At 43.9% G+C, this 22832-nt stretch overlaps 1 protein-coding gene across 13 annotated transcripts in view; it reads left to right on the top strand.

Moving 5' to 3' along the window:
• The window catches only part of otofa (otoferlin a), a 500940-nt gene that overhangs the window by 330806 nt on the left and 147302 nt on the right, over positions 1 to 22832 (top strand). For all 13 annotated transcript variants that reach the window (XM_038800135.1, XM_038800124.1, XM_038800129.1 and 10 more), the window contains 9 exons: positions 6005 to 6136; positions 8219 to 8281; positions 10250 to 10334; positions 10827 to 10986; positions 12012 to 12198; positions 17083 to 17269; positions 17400 to 17623; positions 20580 to 20688; positions 22173 to 22356. In XM_038800135.1, coding sequence (XP_038656063.1) covers positions 6005 to 6136; positions 8219 to 8281; positions 10250 to 10334; positions 10827 to 10986; positions 12012 to 12198; positions 17083 to 17269; positions 17400 to 17623; positions 20580 to 20688; positions 22173 to 22356 — 1331 coding nt within the window. The remainder of the gene's footprint in view (positions 1 to 6004; positions 6137 to 8218; positions 8282 to 10249; positions 10335 to 10826; positions 10987 to 12011; positions 12199 to 17082; positions 17270 to 17399; positions 17624 to 20579; positions 20689 to 22172; positions 22357 to 22832) is intronic.

Genomic DNA, 22832 nt, shown 5'->3' with positions numbered 1-22832 from the left:
AGTTTCAGTTGTCATTTTTTGACGATCATTTTTCATCATGTGGTTATATGGATTTTTACAGCTTTATTTAGTTGTAGGACTGAGGAAGTGTTGAATGTCATTAATCATAAGTAACAGGGGGTACAGCAACAATAAAGCAAGATCGACATTTTTAGTTCTCTTCATCCTTGGAAGAAAACACTCTGATATCCTGCGGCAAAGCTTCTGTTAGTCCAGCCAGTAGCTGGGACAAGTCATCATTCTTGAAGCTGCCGGGGCAGCACCGGTGACACAGTGGATTAACCCTGCTGCCTCATGGTGCTGAGGTCCCAGGTTCGATCCCGGCTCTGGGTCACTGTCCATGTGGAGTTTGCATATTCTCCCTGTGTTTGCGTGGGTCTCGCCCCCAACAACCCAAAATGTGCAGGCTAGGTGGATTGGCCATGCTAAAATTGTCCCTTAATTGGAAAAAATGAATTGGGTACTCTAAATTTATTATTTTTTTTAATTTTAAAAATTCTTGAAGCTGATGGGCAAGTTTGCAGATGATAAAATAGAGAAAGCTGTGGAAGAAAAGGTTACTGATAAATGTAAAATACTGCACATTGGGTAGTACAAGTACCAACTCCTCAATACAAGTACCAACTAAATGATACAATACTGGTAAATTGAGACCCACAAAGTTTCTGAGGAGCAATGATTTACTAATGCAGTGAGGCAAACAATAATAAAATGTTATGAGACATAACGTGAATGGTGAAAGAGTTTTCTTTTCACTTTTCAAGATGTGGGTATCGTCAGCAAGGCAACACTCATTTCTCCTTCTGTAATTGCATTAAAGAGATATGACTCTCCTCTTAAGCCGGTTTTGCTTTCAGTGAAATGCTGAGAGTACATTTGGACAACCATATGTATTTCTGTTTGCTAAGCCATAAAGGAGGTGTACAAACAAAGATGAAGAGAAAATAAAAGAGAATAATACCAAGTGGGATGCAGGGAGGTGGGGTGGGTGTGTGGGGAATGGGGGCAGGGCGTGCTGCGGGGATGGTTGTTGAGCATTCAGGAAAGGGTATAAAAGATCAGTTCCCACCGCCCAGAGGAAGGTATTAAATGTATTCAAATGTTCATGTCCCAAAAAGTGTCTACTACATATCCAGACCACAATGAAACTCATGCTTCTGGCACCACTTAATGATTTGTGTTGGAGTGCCCTGCATGAGGTAAGGTATTTGAGGAGGAACCTAATTAAATTACATAAAATATGAAATAGCCTAGTTTTGATGCTTTTGATTTACAGTAAAACAGACTAAGCGCCCCAGAGATCACAAGAATATGCTAATCTGAAGGAAATAAAATCAGATACCATTAAAAAAAAGTTCCCTTTGTGCAAGTGATAACAGGTGGATGCTCGGCCTGGGTTCGATCTGGGCCCTGGGTCACTGTCCTTGTGGAGTTTGCACATTCTCCCGTGTCTGCGTGGGTTTCACCCCCACAACCCAAAAATGTGCTTGTTATGTGGATTGGCCAAGCTAAATTGCCCCTTAATTGGAAAAGAAAAATAACTGGCTACTCTAAATTTAAAAAAAAAAAACCCGTCTAGTTCATAGGGAAGGAAGCCTGCAGTCCTTACTTGGTCTGGCATACATGCAACGCCAGATGCACAGAAATGTAACATGTCTTCTGATATGGCATAGCAAGCCACTCGGTTGTATTCAACTGCTACAAAAGGAAACAGAAGGAATGCAGCCAGACAGACCCACCTGTCATCGACTTGAGTACCAGAAATCACAGTGGCAAATCCAGCCCTGTCGATCCTGCAAAGCCCTCTTTACTAATATCTGGGGGCTTGTGCCAATATTTGGAGACCTATCTCACAGACTGGTCAAGCAACAGTCTGACATAATCATACTCACAGAATCATACCTTACAGATAATGTTCCAGTCAACATTATCACCATTCCTGGGTATGTCCTGTTCCACCGGAAGGACAGAGCCAGCAGAGGTGGCAGCACAGTGGTACACAGGTGGGAGCGAGTTGCCCTGGGAGTCCTCAACATCAACTCTGGACCCATGAATTCTCATGCAAGGAAACCTCCTGCTGATTATCACATACCGGCCACCATCAGCTATGAATCACAACTCCTCCATGTTGAACACCACTTGGAGGCAGCACTGAGGACGGCAAAAGCAAGAATATGCTCTGGGTGGGGGACTTCAATGTCCATCACCAAGTGTGGCTTGGTAGTACCACCACAGATCGAGCTGGCCGAGTCCTAAAAGCCATAGCTGCTAGACTGGGACTGCATCAAGTGGTGAGAGAGCCAGCAAGAGGGAAAAACATACTTGAGACCTCATCCTCACCAATCTACCTGCCGCAGATGCATCTGTCCGTGACAGTATCGGTAGAAGTGACCACCGCACAGTCCTTGTGGAGCCAAAGTCCAATCTTCACATTGAGGATGCCCTCCATCGTGTTGTGTGGCACTACCATCGTGCTAAATGGGATAGACTTCGAACAGATGTAGCAACTCAAGATTGGGCATCCATGAGGTACTGTGGGTCATCAGCAGCAGCAGCAGAATTGTACTCAAACACAATCTGTAACCTCATGGCCCTGATATCCCCCACTCTCCCATTACCACCAAGCCAGGGGACCAACCCTGGTTCAATAAAGAGTGCAGGAGGGCATGCCAGGAGCAACATCAGAAATACCGAAAAATGAGATGTCAGCCTGGTGAAGCTACAACACAGGACTACTTGTGTGCCAAACAGCTCAAGGAGCAAGTAATAGACAGAGCTAAGCAGTTCCATAATCAACACGTCAGATATAATCTTTGCAGGCTGCCACATCCAGCCGTGAATGGTGGTGGACAATTAAACAAATCACTGGAGGAGGAAGCTCCACAAATATCCCATCCTCAATGAAGGAGGAGCCGAGCATATCAGTGCAAAACATAAGGCTGAAGCAATCACAACAATCTTCAGCCAGAAGTGCTGAGTGGATGATCCATCTCTGCCTCCTGAAGAGGTCCCAGCATCACAGATGTCAGAATTCAGCCAACTTGATTCACTCCAAGTGACATTAAGAAATGGCTGAGGGTGCTGGATATTGCAAAGGCTATTGGGTCCTGACAATATTTTAGCAATAGTACTGAAGACATGTACTCCAGAACTTGCCACGCCCTGAGCAAATCTGTTCCAGTACAACTACAACACTGGCATCTACCAGGCAATCTGGAAAATTGCCCAGATATATCCTGTACACAAGAAACAGGACAAATCTAACCCGGTCAATTACCACCCCATTAGTCTATTGTTAATCATCAATAAAGTGATTGAAGGAGTCATCAGCAGCGCTACTAAGTGGCACTTACTCAGCAATAACTTGCTCTTGGATGCTCAGTTTGAGTTCCGCCATGATCCCTCAGCTCCTGACCTCATTACAGCCTTAGGACAAAGAACAAAGAAACGTACAGCACAGGAGCAGGCACTTCGGCCCTCCATGTCTGCGCCAACTGTGCTGCCCGTCTAACCTAAAACCTTCTAAACTTCCAAGAACCCGTATCCCTCTATTCCCATCCTATTATTGTATTGGTCTAGACACCCCTTAAACATCACTATCGTACCTGCTTCCACCAACTCCTCCAGCAGCGAGTTCCAGGCACCCACTACCCTCTGTGTAAAAAACACTTCCCTCGCACATCTCTTCCAAACTTTGCCCCTCGCACCTTAAACCTATTCCCCCTAGTAAGAAGTCTTACAACACCAGGTTAAAGTCCAACAGGTTTGTTTCAAACACGAGCTTTCGGAGCACGGCTCCTTCTTCACCTGAAGAAGGAGCCGTGCTCCGAAAGCTCGTGTTTGAAACAAACCTGTTGGACTTTAACCTGGTGTTGTAAGACTTCTTACTGTGCTCACCCCAGTCCAACGCCGGCATCTCCACATCATGACTATTCCCCCTAGTAATTGACTCTTCCACCCTGGGAAAAAGCTTCTGATTATCCACTCGGTCCATGCCCCTCATAACTTTGTAGACTTCTTTCAGGTCGCCTTTCAACCTCCGTCATTCCAGTGAGAACAAATCGAGTTTATCCAACCTCTCCTCGGAAGAGCTAATGCCCTCCATACCAGGCAACATCCTGGTAAACCTCTTCTGTATCCTCTCCAAAGCCTCCACATTCTTCTGGTAGTGTGGCGACCAGAATTGAATGCTATATTCCAAGTGTGGCCTAACTAAGGTTCTATACAGCTGAAGCATAACTTGCCAATTTTTATACACAATACTCCGGCTGATGAAGGTAAGTATGCCGTATGCTTCTTAACTACCTTCTCCACCTGCGTTGGCACTTTCAGTGACCTGTGGACCTGTACACCCAGATCACTCTGCCTGTCAACACTCTTACAGGTTCTGCCATTTACTGTATATTTTCCACCTGTATTAGACCTTCCAAAATGCATTACCTCCCATTTGTCCAGATTAAACTCCATCTGCCATCTCTCCGCCCAAGTCTCCAACCGAACTTTATCCTGCTGAATCCTCTGACAGTCCTCATCGATATCCGCAATTCCACCAACCTTTGTGTCGTCCGCAAACTTACTAATTAGATCAATTGCATTTTCTCCAAATTGTTTATATATACCACAAAGAGCAAAAGTTCCAACACCAATGCCTATGGAAGACCACTGGTCACAGCCCTCCATTCAGAAAAGCACCCTTCCATTGTTACTCTCTACCTTCTATGACTGAGCCTGTTCTCTATCCATCTTGCTAACTCACCTTTAATCCTGTGTGACTTGACCTTCTGTACCAGTCTGCTATGAGGGACCTTGTCAAAGACCTTACTAAAGTCTATGTAGACAACATCCACTACCCTACCTTCATCAATCACCTTCGTCACTTCCACGAAAAACCCGATTAAATTAGTGAGACATGACTTCCTCTTCACAAAACCATGATGCCTCTCGCTAATATGTCCACTTGCTTCAAAATGGGAGTAAATCCTGTCTTGAAGAATCCTGTCTAATAATTTCTGCGCCACTGACGTAAGGCTCACCGGCCTGTCATTTCCGGGACGGAAAATTCACTTGGGAACACATTAGAGAGAAGCTGGGGATTGAGTGCTACAGCAAATTAAAACACTGGGATGGTTTTTATTTTACTGTTGCCCTGCTTTTAGAAGGCAACAAGATACCAGAAACACAAAAATCAGTTCTACCATGTTCTCACTTGCTTAAGGCCCTGCTTAATCTTCAGGTTGTGCTGGCATCTGATGCTCCTGCCTAGAACATATAAGCATCTCATGAGCATGTGCAGATGGGAGCATTGAAGGATTGGTGCCATTTCTGACCTCTGGTCTGTGCTGGGCATTGTAATTTCAGCATGCCAGTGAAACCAGTTCCACCATCTACGTGAAGGATGATATGCCTCACCTCAATGAATGTAACAACCATCACAGCTGGTCCAGGTTTGACCTGAGTGACAGGAGCAGTGATACGATTTACTCGTTATGCCGTGGGTGGGGATTCCGCCCTTCTCCCAGAATCAGGGAAAACGCAACGTAGCTGAGTCTTTTGCATTTTCCAGCGGTCCCTCATGTTCTCCTTGTTAGAACATAGAACATACAGTGCAGAAGGAGGCCATTCGGCCCATCGAGTCTTCACTGACCCACTTAACCTTCACTTCCACCCTATCCCTGGAACCCAATAACCTCTCCTAACCTTTTTGATCACTAAGGGCAATTTATCAAGGCCAATCCACCTAACCTGCACATCTTTGGACTGTGGGAACACCAGGCAGAATTTTTATAGCACAGGATACTTGTAATAGAATGAAGAATAGTTTACAAATTGGAAACAAAACAACTGTACAAGGTCATTTTGATGTCATTTTAGACAATTACGTTTTCACCCATTTGGAAGGATACACTTAGTCCTGTATTTCTACAGCAGTTTGCCCAATGATTGCTCAAAGTAACAAATGATGCTTGAGCTAAATTCTTTTTTTCTACATTTCTTTTTCCTCAAGGTGAGTATCACAATCATCGAAGCAAGACAGCTCGTCGGATTGAACATGGATCCAGTTGTATGTGTTGAAATTGGAGATGACAAGAAATATACAAGCATGAAGGAATCAACAAACAGCCCCTACTACAATGAGGTGAAGTATTTATGCACTTGACATAACATCCCTCCTCAGTCACGCACCCTCAGAAATCATTTAGATTAAACTAATCACTAACTACCATCTCTTCCAGGAGCTTTATTCTAACTCAATCTTCCTACTAAAGAAATAAATCCCCATTAAGTATTTGGTAGAACTAAGCCATGATATAATAAGAATTATAAATGATGATTAATTCCTTCTCAAAGAAAAAAGAGATGAGAAGTACAATTCTAGGGCACAGTATCCCTTTAAAAGTTTTAGTTTTTATGTCAACATTTCACACGCAAAAGCTTCAAGGCCTAACAAAATAGCTTTAACAATTCCATTTGGCAAATAGTACCAGTGCAAACTGTTTGTATTACTGGGATATCATCAAGATCATCAGTGCATTCAACTGTTAAAGATCAAATATACCAAATAAAACTTAACGTCATTACTATTTCAATATTCCTTTTTTTGGTAAATCCTTTAATCGTCTATCTAAAAATGTAATCACTCTTATTTTGACATTGATGTTAACAATAAATGGCTACAGATGACATTAAACGGACGCTTCTGAGAAAATCTCTGCTGTTTTTTAAGTGAATTGATTTTATTCCAGAAGTACTTAAAATGTGATTGAAAAGTACCCTTTTTTCGGGAAGGAACTTTTAAGAGGTGTTGGGCACGATTTTCCAAAAAGATAGCAAAGTCCCCAAGCGAGCTCGTTAAACCGCATGTTTCCCTGATGCCACACATAGCCCCATTTTATACAGTGGGGAGCTTCACTCGCCGGAACTCTCCATTGTAGCGAGAGATTGGGACGCCATTTTTAAATAGCGTCCCGATCTCCGAGGCCCCTGAAAGAATCCCCAACCTTCCTCCAAGTCCGAACGCAATATGGGAGGGTGTAGGATCTCTTATTCTATCTTTTCATAACAGTCAATTGTCAGGTTGATTGGAGGTGTCCAAAATACAACTTTATTGTGTCATGTAAGTGTTCCTTTAAGAAAGGTTTAGTCTCTTATCATGTGACTTGAAGCACATTGGGCTGTGGCTGTTGAAACAAACCTGTTGGACTTTAACCTGGTGTTGTAAGACTTCTTACTGTGCCCACCCCAGTCCAACACAGGCATCTCCACATCATTGCTGTAACTACTTAATTGGTACATTCTTATTACTGCATGCACCGGAATACAATGTTCTATTCATTGTATGAAACATTTATTGAAACAAGTATCTGAATTTCTGCAGACATGACTCCAAAGTTCAATAGTTTATTAATTTTCTGAAACAATGACCATCTTTTCGCAGTTATGGCCTTTTGAATAATTCTATTCCCTAGCTATGCACTCAATCAATACCTAAAGACACCATTAAATCAATGAATCAAGAAATCAATAATCTATCATTGGGTCCCCCATCCCCTGCACCCACCTCACCACCCACGACAAGCAACACCAGCCCAATCGTGCAGTGCAAAAAATGTCAGCTTGGCAACTTGGAAATGCAAACCTGGCACCCGACAATGCCAGTGGGCAGTGCCATCTGGGAATATTGGCAGTGCCAGGCTGGCAGCCAGGTGCCACTGCCAGGGTACCCAGGTGGCACCAGCAGTGCCAGGGCACCACCCTGCTCAAGGTCGTGTTGCTGGGGGCCTCCGATCCCCTTGGAGACCCCCATGAGTGCCATTCCATCTGGTCCCCGTTTGTGGGGACCTGTACCAAATGGCACTTGCCCGAGGTCTCTGGGGTGTTGGTGTTGAATCCCAAAGCTTCAGGTACCTCGGGATTCTGCACATTAGAGTGAGGCTAGCTGCCTCGCTCTCATATGCAGATTTGTGGGCAGAATTCACATTGAAACGTTTTGTTGAATCTCACGAGGAGTTGCGAGCTGGGTAGGTCCCAGGAGCGGCTCAGCATGGCATAGGATTGTGCCCATTATATTGTAATTTAACAATGTTTGCTCATTTTTGATGATTCAGGTCTTTACAGCAAACCTAAATGTTGTGTTTAATGCCCCTTGATGCACTTTTATGCAGATAGTACTTAAAAGCTAATTGGATAGTTATTAAAGTTTTCCATTTTTTCTCTCCAGTACTTCGTCTTTGATTTTCATGTGTCTCCGGATGTCATGTTTGATAAGATAGTCAAGCTCTCGGTGAGAACATTTATATATTTGTATTTAACAGTGTTGCTTGTTGTGAAAATAATTTTATGAAAACATTAAGGCCTTGAGAGTAAAGAATGGAAAGAAAATATTTTTTAAAACCTAAGCCTAAGAGAACAAAGCAGAATAATAAATCCTCAATAAAATGCAAGGATAGAGACATTTATACACAATATATAATCCTGCAAGGTGTTTTTTCTTGGCTCTAGGTTTCCTCTGCATGGTTCGACTTCAAATGTAATTATTCTTGTTCACTAAAGAGCTATTGTGCAAGTGCAATGCAACAGTTTGAAATTAAAAATAAAATGAAAATCGCTTATTGTCAAAAGCCAGCTATTTAGCCCTATGCTAAACCGTCCCTCATGGTTTCCTACATGGTCAACTAGCTAGTAATCCTAGCTATGTCCTTATGAGGAGATGGTAGGCAGAAGTTAATTACTTCATTACAGAGAGAAGAGAGGGCAGCACGGCGCCGAGGTCCCAGGTTCGATCCCGGCTCTGGGTCACTGTCCATGTGGAGTTTGCACATTCTCCCTGTGTTTGTGTGGGTTTCATCCCCACAACCCAAAAGATGTGCAGAGTGGTGAATTGGCCACAGTAAATTGCCCCTTAATTGGAAAAGGTGAATTGGGTATTCATTTTTTTTTAAATTACAGAGAGGAGGGAACAAGCCGCTCTGAGAGGGTTTGGGGTTGAGGATTGTGGTGGCATTCACAAGCATGGAGAAAATGGTAGAGAAAGCCGAACATAAAGGAGGAATAAGAAGAATGACAAAGTAGATGTGTAAAACTCAATATAAAGTATAGATGCTGTAATACATTTTTTCATGCAGGTATAAAGAAAAACTTGCATTTATATATTTTATTAAGTCGCTGAAGTCCCAGAGGACCATTGGCTGCTCACTGCATTTTTTGAAGAGAGATCTGATTGGTGGTGTTTTAACCTGAGGGTCACCAGTTTTCAGGCACGGGGCAAGGGTGAGAAGGCGGGCCCTTCATGAATAACCTCCGCCGGTATGGGAATTGAACTCACGTTCTGCATTATGAACCAGCCAACAAGCCAACTGAGCTAACCGAGCACTTTATCGAACCACTGGCCAACCAAAGTGTTTTACAATCAATTAAGTACTTTGGAAGTATCGCCACTGTTGCAATATAGAAAATGCAGCAGCCAACTAACACACAGAAAGCTCTCCGAAACAGTAATGTGATAATAATCGGGAAAGCTGTTTTTGCAATTTCGAATGAGGGATAAATATTGGCCAAGATATCAGAAACAAATCCCTTTCTCTTTGAAATATTGCCTTGGGATCTTTTACATCCATGTGAGAGGGCAGACTGGGCCTCTTTCATCTGAAAGATGGCATTGCCGACAGTGCAGCACTTTCTTAGTACTGCACTGAAGTGTCAATGTTTATTTTTGAGCTCAAGTCCTAAAGTGGGGCATGAATCTGGAACCTTGTGATCACAGACAAGAGTATGAGCACCGAACCATGGCTGACACAAGACCAGAATCATAAAGGGGAATAGAAAGAAAATATGGGGAACTGTGCCCTGAATGTAATGAAAATATAATTGGTCACTTGGGAGTACAGAACTTGAATATTGCTGAAAAGAAAGATTTCTGATGCCAAATCAGAGTCAACTTTCCAACCAATCAACATCCTTTCTCCTGTTGTATAAATTGTGCACATTTGAAATTTAGCATTCTTGCATTAGCCCTGATGAGTGCAAAACAAAATGCTTCAGCAACATGTCTCTCTCTTTAGAAAAAATAGAATAACATTCTGGTAGCACTGGTAAAATTAATTATTCAAGTAAAATTAATTGGTTTTCCTTTTCACTGTCATGGGAAAATTAATATCAACTGTGCCCCTTGCTCTTGAAATTATGAAGGGAGTTTAATTCCTGCCAGAGCAAAGAAAACCCATCAAAATAATCGGTCTCTATTCTATTGCAGGTGATCCATTCCAAAAACCTCCTGCGCAGTGGGACATTGGTGGGCATGTTCAAGCTTGATATAGGAACAATCTATTCACAGCCAGGTAATTACTTAGAATTACATGGAATCGACAGTGCAGAAATTGACCTTCAACTGGCCTCCGTGAGGGTTTAATACACCAAAAATGTTCCACCCACCGGGCCCACATTTCCCCTTCACTTTTCCCTAATTTTATGTTTAGATCACTTCCCACACCATCAATGAATGATTCCGCCAATCAAACCGAGGAAATGTTTTATCAAGGCCATTTAATTTATTTTCCACCGAAAAATGAAAATGTAATTCACAAGATGCACTACTCCATAATTTACCAGGCAACTGATGACAGTTGGACTAATTTGTGCAAGGCAGCTTGTTTGCCTGACAAACTGCTTTTATGCTACTAACTGTCTTAACATTTTATCTCATTGTACGTTTGAAAAATAAATGGCACATTGCAATTTATTTTAAGTGATACTAACGGGCATCTATCACATTATCACCATTTCAATCACCAATTTTGTAACCTTCCTATACTTACACATTGTTTTAACAGAACATCAATTTTTCCACAAATGGGCAATCATTTGCGACCCTGGTGACATTACTGCTGGCGTGAAAGGTTACATAAAGTGTGACGTTGCTGTTGTTGGGAAGGGAGATAACATCAAGACACCACACAAGTCTAATGAGACCGATGAGGATGACATAGAAGGGTGAGGAATTACATTGTTACTTTAGGTTCTCAAAGATTTTCAGTGCTTATACTCCAGAACCTGAAGTAGAAAGTATTTCTTTCTGATGAGCAGTATCTTCCCTCTATGATATTCTCCGATAAAGCATGATCCATGCACACATACGCCAGCATGGACTCTTCCCCAATGCCTATCCTGGTTAAGGGAAATTTGTAATCTGTAATGGTCACGTGATTTTTGTTTTGCTTGTGAAGAAGAATTTACACTAGACAAGATTTATATTTAGATGATGTCATCAAGAATGTAATCATGAGGCAGGGTGGCAAAAAACTTTATATGACAGCAATTACTTTAGTATAAGGCAAAGCAGAATGCTAAACAATCGCTGCCATTCTTGATTAATACCATTTAGCAAAGAATATATTGTGCACAATCTTTGCGAACAAATTTGAACGTAGCATTTGTTTACAATTGCTTAAATGAAATTTAAGTTCTTCGTGAAAATGTATTTGCTACACCCTCTTTTAATTTGTTGTCCAATATATGATGGAACAGGAGTAAATTGTGTTAACATGCATCATTGCACCATTTGTAGGTGATTTTACTGTCATGAAATGGCACATGGCTCTTCTTCCTTCCCAAATATTTTTGTCAATGCGTGCTTCTAAACAAGCCCCTTACAAGCTATCTTTGATTCTAAACATACTGTCGAAGGGGATGAATTTCCACAGGGATTTTCCTAAACTCTCATTATGTCTTCAGAGGGAGATTAACAGGAACACTGGAGATTTTATCATTTTTCTAGGTATCCACTGGTCTTCTGCTGCAGTTACATCAAAAATAAGGAGAAGCCTTATGGAAATTGCTGGTATAAGTGTTCAGCATTAGCAATATAAATGTCAGTCTGGAACCAAAACCGTGGAAGTGGAACATATTATTCCGTCAATTTACAGATTTTTACAGAGAAAGTAAAATTACATTCTTCATAACCAGTATTAACCCCAGATATTTAGGGGTTTTGTAATTTGCTTATGTCCTATCAATAGGAACCTATTGCTTCCTGAAGGAGTACCCTCAGAGAGACAGTGGGCCCGGTATTATGTCAAGATCTACAGAGCAGAGGGACTTCCAAAGATGAATGCCAGCATAATGGCTAATATGAAGAAGGCATTCATTGGAGAAAACAAAGATTTAGTCGATCCCTATGTTCAAGTATCATTTGCAGGACAAAAGGTACAGTAATAAACATTTATGGTCCACATTATTACTATTTGTATACACAACAAAAACACATATGGTGCTAGTGTAGCTGGACTTTAATTCTTTGTCTTGTCTATTTTGCTGATCATTGGCTAAATAATTCATTTCATAACCTATTGGAATGAAGGAAAAAAATAAGTAACAACAATCCATTTTTTCAAATGTACCTTTGTGTCATGAAAGTATCAGAAGACAAACAAATTTTAAAACAGAATAACTGCAATGCTAACAGCTTATTGTAAATATGTTAAGTGACCTCGTTTTAAGTAAGCATGACGAAAGTAGCAGAAAGTACTCACGGATCGACTTTTTTGTGTTGGGAAAGGCTTTGCTGGCTGGAGTCAAGGGGTCAGAATACTCTGCAATTGCTATGTCAGATCACGCTCCACATTGGGTGGATATGGTGCTGGAGAAGGGGGTAGCGCAGAGGCTGGGGTGGAAACTGGATGTGGGGCTTTTGGGGAACCAAGTATTCTGTGAGAAAATTGAAACGGTAATTAAGGAATATGGAAGATTCAACTGTACGGGTGAGTTGTCGAAGGCAGTCGTCTGGGAGGCTCTAAAGGTGATGGTGAGGGGTGAGGTAATTTCGTTCAAGGCCAGGGTGGACAAAGAGGAGAGGTTGGAGTGGCAGAGGGTAATAGATGAGATGTTGGAGGGAGATAGGAGTTATGCAGAAGATGGGGATCCAGCGAAGCTGGAAAAGAGGAAGGAACTACAGGCAAGCTTCGACCGACTATCCACCAGGAAGGCGGTGCGTCAACTGAGATGAGCAAGAGGTGCAGTTTATGAACATGGAGTTGGGACGTATGTTAGCAGGTCAGCTCCGAAGGGAGGCAGTGGCAAGGAAAATTCTTCAGGTAAGGGATAGGGCCGGGAAGTTGGTGGTGGCTCCGGAGCTGATTAACAAGGTTTTTGAGGAGTTATATAAGAGGTTGTACAGATCAGAGCCACCCGGGGGAGACCGTGAGATGCAGGAATTTCTAGATGGGTTGGAGTACCCGTGGCTAGGGGAGGGGGACAGGGCTACATTAGAAGGAGCAATACTGGAGCAGGAGATAAAAGATGCGATTGGGAGGATGCAGTCGGGGAAGGTGGCAGGGCCGGATGGGTTTCCGGTGGAATTTATAAAAACTGTAAGGATAAGTTGGCACCCCTGATGGTGGGGATGTTTGAAGAGGTGATAGGGAAGGGAGTGCTGCCACAAACCTTGGGGAAGGCATCGATTTCACTGTTGCTTAAAAAGGATACGGATCGGACGGAGTGTGGGTTGTACAGGCCCATATCACTTCTGAATGTGGACGCAAAAGTATTGGCGAAGGTACTGGTGGGTAGGCTGGAGGAGTGCCTCCCGAAGGTGATTGGTGAGGATCAGACGGGGTTCGTGAAAGGGAGGCAGCTGTTTTCGAATATTAGGAGGGTTTTGAACATCGTTATGGCACCGGCAGAAGGGAAGGAAACAGGTGGTTGTGGCATTGGATGCCGAGAAGGCGTTTGATCGGGTAGAATGGGGGTACTCGATGGCAGTGCTGGAGCGCTTTGGGATTGGACCAAGATTTGTGAACTGGGTAAAGCTATTATATAAGGAGCTGAAGGTGAGTGTCCGCACGAACAATATCAGTTCGAAATACTTTTCTCTCAACTGTGGGACGAGGCAGGGATGTCCTATGTCCCACCTGCTGTTTGAACTTGCGATTGAGCTGTTGGCCATCGCATTAAGAAATTCGGGAGCATGGAAAGGAATAGTGCGGGGGGGGGGGATAGAGCATAGGGTGCCCTTATATGCCGACGACTTGCTGCTGTATGTGTCGGAACCGAGTGCGTCGATAAGGGGAATATTGGAGTTTCTGCAGGTATTTGGGTCTTTCTCGGGGTACAAGCTGAACCTGGACAAGAGTGAGTATTTTGTGGTGTCTCGGCCGGGGGTGGGGGCAAGGATGGGGGGGCTGCAATTCCGTAGGGCAGGGATTCACTTTAGGTATCTGGGGGTGCAGGTTGCCCAGGAGTGGGGAAGGCTTCGCAGATACAACATCACTAGTTTGGTGGGGAGAGTGAAAGCCGATCTGACAAGGTGGGATGGTCTCCCTCTGTCACTGGCGGGTCGGGTACAGGCGGTTAAATTGAATGTGTTGCCGCGATTTCTGTTTATTTTTCAATGCCTCCTCATTTTCCTGCCAAAGTCTTTTTTTAGGGGGATTAGGGGAAGGATTACCTGGTTCATATGGGGAGGGAAAGTGGCCAGAGTGAGGAAGGTGCTGCTACAGAGGGGAAGGCAGGCAGGGGTTTGGGTCTCCCGAACCTGATGTACTACTACTGGGCGGCGAATGTGGAGAAGGTTCAGAGCTGGGTCAGAGGGGTTGATTCCCAGTGGGTCAGAATGGAGGAGAGTTTGTGCAGGGGTCGGGACTGAAAGCACTAGCAACAGTACCGCTCCCGATAGCTCCGGGGAAATACTCAGGGAGTCCGGTAATAATAGCTTCATTGAAAATCTGGAGGCAGTTTCACCAACACTTCGGGTTGGGGGCAGGGACAAGGGAAATGCCGATTCGGGGGAACCACAGATTTGAGCCAGGAAGGTGGGATGGAAGCTTTCGGAAATGGGAAGAGAAGGGGATTAAGGCGCTAAAAGATTTGTTTCTTTGGGTCGATTTGCATGATTGAGGGAGCTGGAAGCGAAGTTTGGGCTGGAGCAGGGAGAAATGTTTGGATACATGCAGGTTCGGGTCTTTGCCAGGAAGGAAATACAGAGCTTCCCGGAGGAACCGGCTTCCACATTGTTGGAGGAGGTGCTGACAGCAAGTGGATTGGAGAGGGGGGTAGTGTCAGCAGTGTACGGAGCTATGTTGGAAAAGGATAAGGCACCACTGGAGGGGATCAAAGCAAAATGGGAGGAAGAGTTGGGAGAGGTTATAAAAGAGGGGGTCTGGTGTGCGGTGCTCCGGAGAGATAAATGCCTCCACCTCATGTGTGAGGTTGAAGGTGGTATACAGCTGAAGGTGGTATACAGAGCACACCTCATGAGGGCAAGGATGAGCCGATTCTTTGAAGGAGTAGAAGATGTGTGTGAACGTTGCGGGGAGGGGGCCCCGCTAATCACGTTCATATGTTTTGGTCCTGTCCAAAGCTAGAGGATTACTGGAAGGAGATTTTTAGGGTAATTTCCAAGGTGGTGCATGTGAAATTAGACCTGGGTCCCCGGGAGGCCATATTCGGGGTGTCGGACCAGCCAGGGTTGGAAACGGGTGCAGAGGCAGATATTATAGCCTTCGCGTTGTTGATCGTTGAAGGCGGATCCTGTTGGGATGGAGAGCAGCCTCTCCACCCTGTGCCCTGGCGTGGCGGGGGGACCTGTTGGAATACTTGACCCTTGAGAAGGTTAAGTTCGAACTGAGGGGAAGCTCGGAGAGGTTCTACAAGTCATGGGAACCATTTATTATGCACTTTCAAGAACTGGATAACATCGAACATTAGTTGGGGGGGATGGGTGGTGGGTTGGGGGGAGGGGGGCTGTGTATATTAAGGATGACTGTGGGTAATCCCTGATTCCTTTTTTGTTATTTGTTTATGTTAACATGCGGGCTGATGTTTGGGGGGTTGGTGGGAGGGTGGGATCGTTGTTATTGTTATGGGGTTTGATATATTTGTTGTTGATTATTGTTTGTTGTTGGTGGGTGTAAATTCGGGAGAAAATTGTGTAAAAGGAGGCGAATAAAAATATTTTTTAAAAAAAGAAAGTAGCAGAAAGAGGAACATCATCTGAACATGTTCAACAGTAGTTTACTATTCTCTCACTGTAACTGTAGTGGAAGATTGCTGGAATTCTCAGAGAATGGTGTCGGAGGTGTTTTTACAACTTTTCTTTGTGGTGGTTTCCATGAAGGTTTTGGAGGACCCCTGAGGAAACTCTACCCCATTGTATTTATCTGCTAATATTTTCTAATTTGGAAGTGCTATCTAAGTATGAGCTGTTAAAATGTGCGATCAGGTATTTTTGTTGCAGTCAGAAGAGCACAAACAAAATTTGAAATTAAATGATGTGCTCCCAGTCTTTCTTCTGTTGGGTCCTGGGGGAATTCATGTGTGACGCAATTCCCCCGAAAAAGGGAAGGAAAACCAAAAAGTCCTCTTTCCTCTTATTCGTCAATTAGACAGCTTTTAAGTCCACACATAAAACCTGCTATAATTCAGGAGATAAGGCAAATCTCCAATTCCTAACTGCATTGAAGCTAAGATTTGCAAGAACACATCCACTCTGTAAAGTCACATTTGCGGCCTTCTACCAGAGATACAATGATTAATAAATTACAAAAATCCGTGGAATTATTTGTTTTGAGATGTTTTGAGGTGAAGGCTGGGTCAACATCTTTAGTTAGCATTTACATATATGCTTTGGATATTCTAAAACTTGTGAAGAAGAGTTTTAATCAGAATTGAATATATTTTTCACAGTAAGAATTTGTAGTGTAGGTTGAAGACAGTATAATTTTCATGCAGACAAAGCCTCAGACACAGTCCCAATGAGTCATTCGCCTACCACACTCGAAGCAAATGACTGGATTTTGAGAGGAAAATCACAACTGGAAATAAACTGTCTGAAACAATGAGCATCCCACCTGAATGTTCCTGAAATTGCGTTGGCATTATAGACCTGCCAAACATCACTTACTAGAGATTTTAGTGTCTCATTTTGGATTACAAATGTGGTTCACTTTGATCTATGTAGTTCTGTAAACTGTGTTGCTCTCACCAACCATAAATGCTATTCAAATTACAGTTAATTACCATTCTGCAAAATCATAACGCTAATTGTGATGGTAAGCCAAACTCACCATAACCAGTCTTTTATTCTTCCGCTAGGGAAAATCCAGTGTCCAAAAAAACACATATGAACCAACATGGAATGAGCAAATCATATTTACTGAGATGTTTCCACCCCTCTGCACACGAATTAAAATCCAGATCCGTGATTCAGATAAAGTGAATGAAGTTGCTATAGGTACCCATTTTGTCGACTTGAAAAAGATTTCAAATGATGGAGACAAAGGTAACCCAGTGGGATTTCTTGATTATCCTGCAGCTATTTCATAGGATCTTTTTAGTGTCCTCCTTTAGAATTTTAAAATTTCTTATTCAAAGTTCAATGGATATCGTCAACATATGTATCCTTTTTATAGGGTTTCTGCCCACATTTGGTCCTTCCTGGGTGAATATGTATGGCTCCACTCGTAACTACACCTTAATGGATGAGCACCAGGATTTAAATGAGGGACTGGGTGAGGGTGTTTCGTTCAGAGCTCGATTACTTATTAGTATTGGTATGGAAATCCTGGACACAGCCTCAACAGAGATAATGAGCTCCACTGACGTTCAAGTGGAATCAATACAACAGATATCAGATGTAAGTAGTATCTCTGGAAATTAAATGGGGATTTTTATTTCATCCTACTTTTCTAGCTCACAATTCAAAAACATATTTGCAAATATCACATTGTCAAGCATTGCAACCTGGAAAGTATTGTCCACTAAATAATTGTACAAATGTTTAATAACATATAAAACAGTGCTCTCTCCTCATTTGTGGAGATTTCATTCATTTTGTAATAACCAGACTAATGCCTTCATTAAGTTATTGTTGAAAGGTGTGGTGATTGTTCCTTTAAGGCAACATAGCAGAATAAGGATCACCTGCCTTGGAGGATCACTGAGACCGAGAGTGGGTAATCACCCCAGAGGGTGGAGTCCTCTTCGGCAGAACACATGTAGGGACTGGGGCAGCCAGGTGTGGTGGCTGTTGGCCGCTGTACTTCTTATTAATAAATACTTTTTGTGTTTGTAATGAAGTCTGTGAACGTGCATCATTACAAAGAGTTTTTTCAAAAGTATGCTAACTATTCTATACTCTGCTGCTTATTTCCTAACTCACAACAAGTCCCATGAGCTACCAGTCCTGTATTCACTGACCTTCATTAGCTCTCAGTCAAGCTATGCCTTAATTTTAATATTCTCATCCCTTTCAAATCTCTCCAACACTATCTCTGTTATCTCGCCCAGCCCCATAACCATCTGAGATATATGCACTCATTTCATTCTGGCCTCATGAGCATCCTCGATTTTCATTGTTTCCATTTGAGACCCATGGGTTCAGGGGCCAAAACCCTAAGCTCTGGTAGTCCCTCCTTAAACTTTGCTGACTCCGCCTCGCCTCTATAGTGCAAGACCAACTCTTTAAAACATGCCTCTTTGATTAAGTTTATTGCCATATGCCCTGATGTGGCATTAATTGACTTGGTATCTACTTTGGCTTTAGAATGATCCTATGAAGCACCTGGGATATTTTATCATGTTCAAGGTGCTATAGATACGCGATTTTTGTTATTCATTTGCTGGGTGGAGTCTTGTTGAGTTGTTGGGGGTCTCGCTTGCTCGCTGGAGACCTTTCGAGAGAGCTGCACTGCCTCCTTTCAGAAAAGCCCGACAAACCATAGGCCCATCAGTCAGTGCAAGGACAGCAGCAGGCATTCCACTGGGGTCAAGACCTCAGGAATCAGAAAGCTTGCCTTTCGAGAGCTATTGGCAATTCAGAGCCAGATGCTCTTGTGTTTAACAGCGCTACTGGAGAGACTGCAGCTTCTGCCAGTAAGACAGGCACCGGAGCTCCAGACACATGTGCGATCCAGCTGCCAGAAGTAAGTAATGTGGGGGGGTGGTTTCATTGTGTGGGGTTCTGCTGGTTGGCAGCAAGGGCATGGGGGAGGCTTTCAGTAGCGTCTACATCTCCTTTTGATACCCAGTCCCTCAATCAGACACTGGCCTGAATTTTACATTTGGGGCATAGAATCAAAGACTTTACAGTGCAGAAGGAGGCAAATCAGCCCATCAAGTCTGCACCGACCCTTGGCAATACCACACACTTAAGCCCTCCACCCTATCCCCATAACCCAATAAATCCATTTAACCCTGTTGGACACTAAGGGCAATTTATCATGTCCAATCCACCTAACCTGCACATCTTTGGACTGTGGAAGGAAACCGGAGCACCCGGAGGAAACCCACGCACACACGGGGAGGATGTGCAGACTCCGCACAGACAGTGACCCAAGCCAGAATTGAACCTGGGACCCTGGAGCTGTGAAACAACTGTGCCAACCACTGTGCTGCCATGCTACCGTGCGTGCCAAAGTTGACATGGACGGGAGCAGATGTGAAACCCGATCCCGCCCAAAATTGCGTTGTTAACACGATGTGGTGTGGGCCTGGCCAAGGGCAGAAAGACATTGGGACTTGTGCCTGACATCTTCTTGTGCAATTTTACATCCTTCAGGGATGGGCATGCTCCCGAACCTTATACATAAAATTCTGCCCATTGACCAAAGGACCTCCTCTTTCTGCCACTGGGTCACTACTAGCATCGGAAGGATAAGGCCCATAATTGGTCATTAATTGGCCATTTAAATGCCTCAATAGGTAATGGGGTGGGTAAGCCAACATGAGTCTCCCCCACACCCCACAACATTCGCCTCCCCAAACATTCCCCCCCCCCCCCCCCCCCCCCCCCCCCCCCCGGCCCCTCCTCTCCTCCAAACTTAATTCTTGCGAAGGCAAGAAAGCGGCAGGGTTCCGGTACTCCACCACCCCACTTCCTAACATTCCCTTATGCCTTCAAGCTCACCACCGATGGCAGCAGCAAATCCTGCCTAATGGCACTAATTTTTACCTTTGTGCTATTGGGCAGGGTAAGGTTGGTGAGTAAGCATTGGTCTAGTTGTAAAGTAATCTTTTCAGTGTTAACAATGATGCCATAAAGACTTGCTCAGTGTGTTTTGCAATAATCGTTCCTAAACTGCCAGATGGGTGACACAGTTTCCCTCCATAACCGACTATGACTCTGCATCATTATGTCTGAGGACTGAAAACATGAAGCAATAATTTGTTGCTAAATTGTATGGGCCAATAAAAAGAAGTGATTTTTCAAGCTGTTCCATATGGAAATCTGCTATAAATGTCAATAAAATAACACCAGGAAAACATTGCAACAATATTATGAAATGATGCTGATAAGTCGCCAGAAACAGACAAACTGAAAAACTTGATGACAATAGATAGAGATTTGATAATTCTGCAGACCCTCTGGGATCCTTTGCAGACCTTCTACGGATCAGGAATCCCAATTTCAAGGTTGATGGTATAGTGATATTTACTTCCCACCATTGTACGCATTGGTGCAGATTTCAGAACGTTTTGCCAGTTTTGACAGCATTGACATTTTCATATTTACCTTCAGAGTCCAAGCCAAATATTTTGCATGGCAGAATAATTCCTAAATAGTATCCATATGTTTTAATTTTTAATCCCAGCTTTCTACAGGAAAATTGGAAGAATTCTTTCTCTTTGGTGCCTTTCTGGAAGCAACGATGCTTGATAGGAGAATTGGAGATAAACCAGTCAATTTTGAAGTTACCATAGGTAAGCGTGTAATCCTCAGGGTCTCAGAGGAGTGAATAATTGGAGCATTTTCTGTTTCTATATACCCTGTTGGAATATACAACATGAAGTTGAGTGTGTCTAATCCCAAATTTCTGTTGATTCCACACTGTGGGGTGGGCAATTTCACGATGTGCACTCCCAGCATGCATACTGAGTTTAGAGGTCATAGGTTTACCCTACTGTCTCCTCACAGTTACCTTTTCATAGATAATACATAGCGGTGGATTCTCTGCTGCCCGCCGCCTGTAGCGGGGTTCTCGATCCAGTGGAGAAATGAGCATCGGGCAAAAAACGGGATTGGCACTGGGTGCTGGGTGCTCCGATGCTCTCGTCCTCTACTGGCGGGGGCAGCAAGCTGCATGCCCCACATTAGCAGGTCATTTGAACCCAATTGCATCCGATTAAATGGCTGGAAACGTGATTCTCCCCAGCCCCATGATGCTCAGACCCTCTCGGTCGGAGTTCACGTGGGCATGACGCGGTGAATCCTGCAGTGGGTCAAGGAGATAAGTATTGAATATTGGTGTCCCCAAAGTCTATCAGAGGGTCTCCTCCCTCCCAAAACAGAAATCCTGCAGGTGTAAGGGGGTTGGTAAGTGAAAAAGGAGTGATATTTCACTGTTTCTGCCTGGACTGCTCTTTCAGGCAGGGGTTACTGATGAGGGGATCGCATATGGGAGGTCTCTAATATGGGATCTCTAATGGGAGAGAGGGCTCCCTGATTGGAGAATCTCTGATATGGGCTCTCTGGGGTGGTCTGATGGGGATTCAGTGGGGGGGGGGGGGGATAATAGTTTCACCCTCATGTGTGTGTGTTGTGGGGGGGGGGGGGTAACCCCTAATTCCCGTGGTGGTGGTGGGAGGTGGGGGGGGTCAGGATTTGCATTGTGCGGGGGTTTGGGGCCTGAAGCCGGACCTCGCTATAGGGCCACCCGCTCAAACTGATGGCCCAATACCAGTATTCTGACAAAATCCTACAAGCTCTCCACCATGCATAAATTTGCATGGCAAAGGAGAGGGCATGGCTCCTGGGCACACTCCTAGCACCAGTGCAGACCAGGAGTGCTTCTACCCTGGCGGGAGAACTTAGTCTTCAAATGGAGAATCTAGCCCAGAATAAGGAAGAATTGTAAATGCAACTACTCTGTCATCTCTTCCGGCTCCACAACCCCCCCCAAGATATCTGCATTCCTCTAAGACTGGCTTCTTGTGCATTCCCGTTATATAATTGCTCCATCTTTGATGGCTATGCATTCAGTTGCCTAAGCCTTAAGCTCTGGAACACCCTTGCTATGCCTCTCCACCTCGCTACTACACTTCCATCCTTTTAGAAACTTCTTAAAACCTCCCTCTCTGCGACCAAGCATTTGGTCATCTGATGTAATCCCTCCGTACATGGCTTGGTGTCAATCTTTTCCTTTTCACCCATTGAATGGAAACTTAATCATTTTGATTCTATGTAGGAAACTATGGGAACCAAATTGACGGAATCAGCAAGCCAGCTGTTCGCAAGAAAAGAGGCGGAGGAGACACTGATGAGGAGGAGTCCGAGCTTCTTCAGAACTCAAGTGACGATGAAGCAGATGATGATGGAGATCTTGTGCCTGTTTCCTGCACTCCAGCAATGAAGCCCGTTATAACTGACAGGTCTCTGCTGTATACATAAATAGAGCTTCACTGAACTATTCATTCAACTACTCATTCACACAGAGAATTGCACTATACAAAGAAAGCTGCCACACCTGTCTTCTGTCCCTGTAATACTCTCTGAGGAGGGACAATGGAGCTCACATGCACACATGAGCAGAATGTACTCACTAGCTGCTGAATAGCAGTTTGGTTGTTGTAATGTTAGAAGAGGGCCAACAGGAGAATTTGTCTTCATATTGCAGTTACGTTGTACTAGGTGTGAAATGCAACCCGGGGAATTACCAGTGCGAATTCTCCGTTTGAGAGACGAAGTGCTGACGCTGGGACTGAATCACGAGTATTCTCTGTGGACGAAAGCGGTGCCAGTCCAGGAGTGATTCGGGTTCCGTTAATGGGCAAGCACAGGTGACACATTGAGCCATAGAGCTCGCGCAATTCCAATGCATACCAACCCTCTTCCCAGCCAAGATGAT

This window comes from Scyliorhinus canicula, chromosome 6 (genome assembly GCF_902713615.1).
Source record: "Scyliorhinus canicula chromosome 6, sScyCan1.1, whole genome shotgun sequence".
In the NCBI taxonomy this organism is placed as follows: domain Eukaryota; kingdom Metazoa; phylum Chordata; class Chondrichthyes; order Carcharhiniformes; family Scyliorhinidae; genus Scyliorhinus; species Scyliorhinus canicula.
This window is presented reverse-complemented; position numbering and strand designations above follow the sequence as displayed.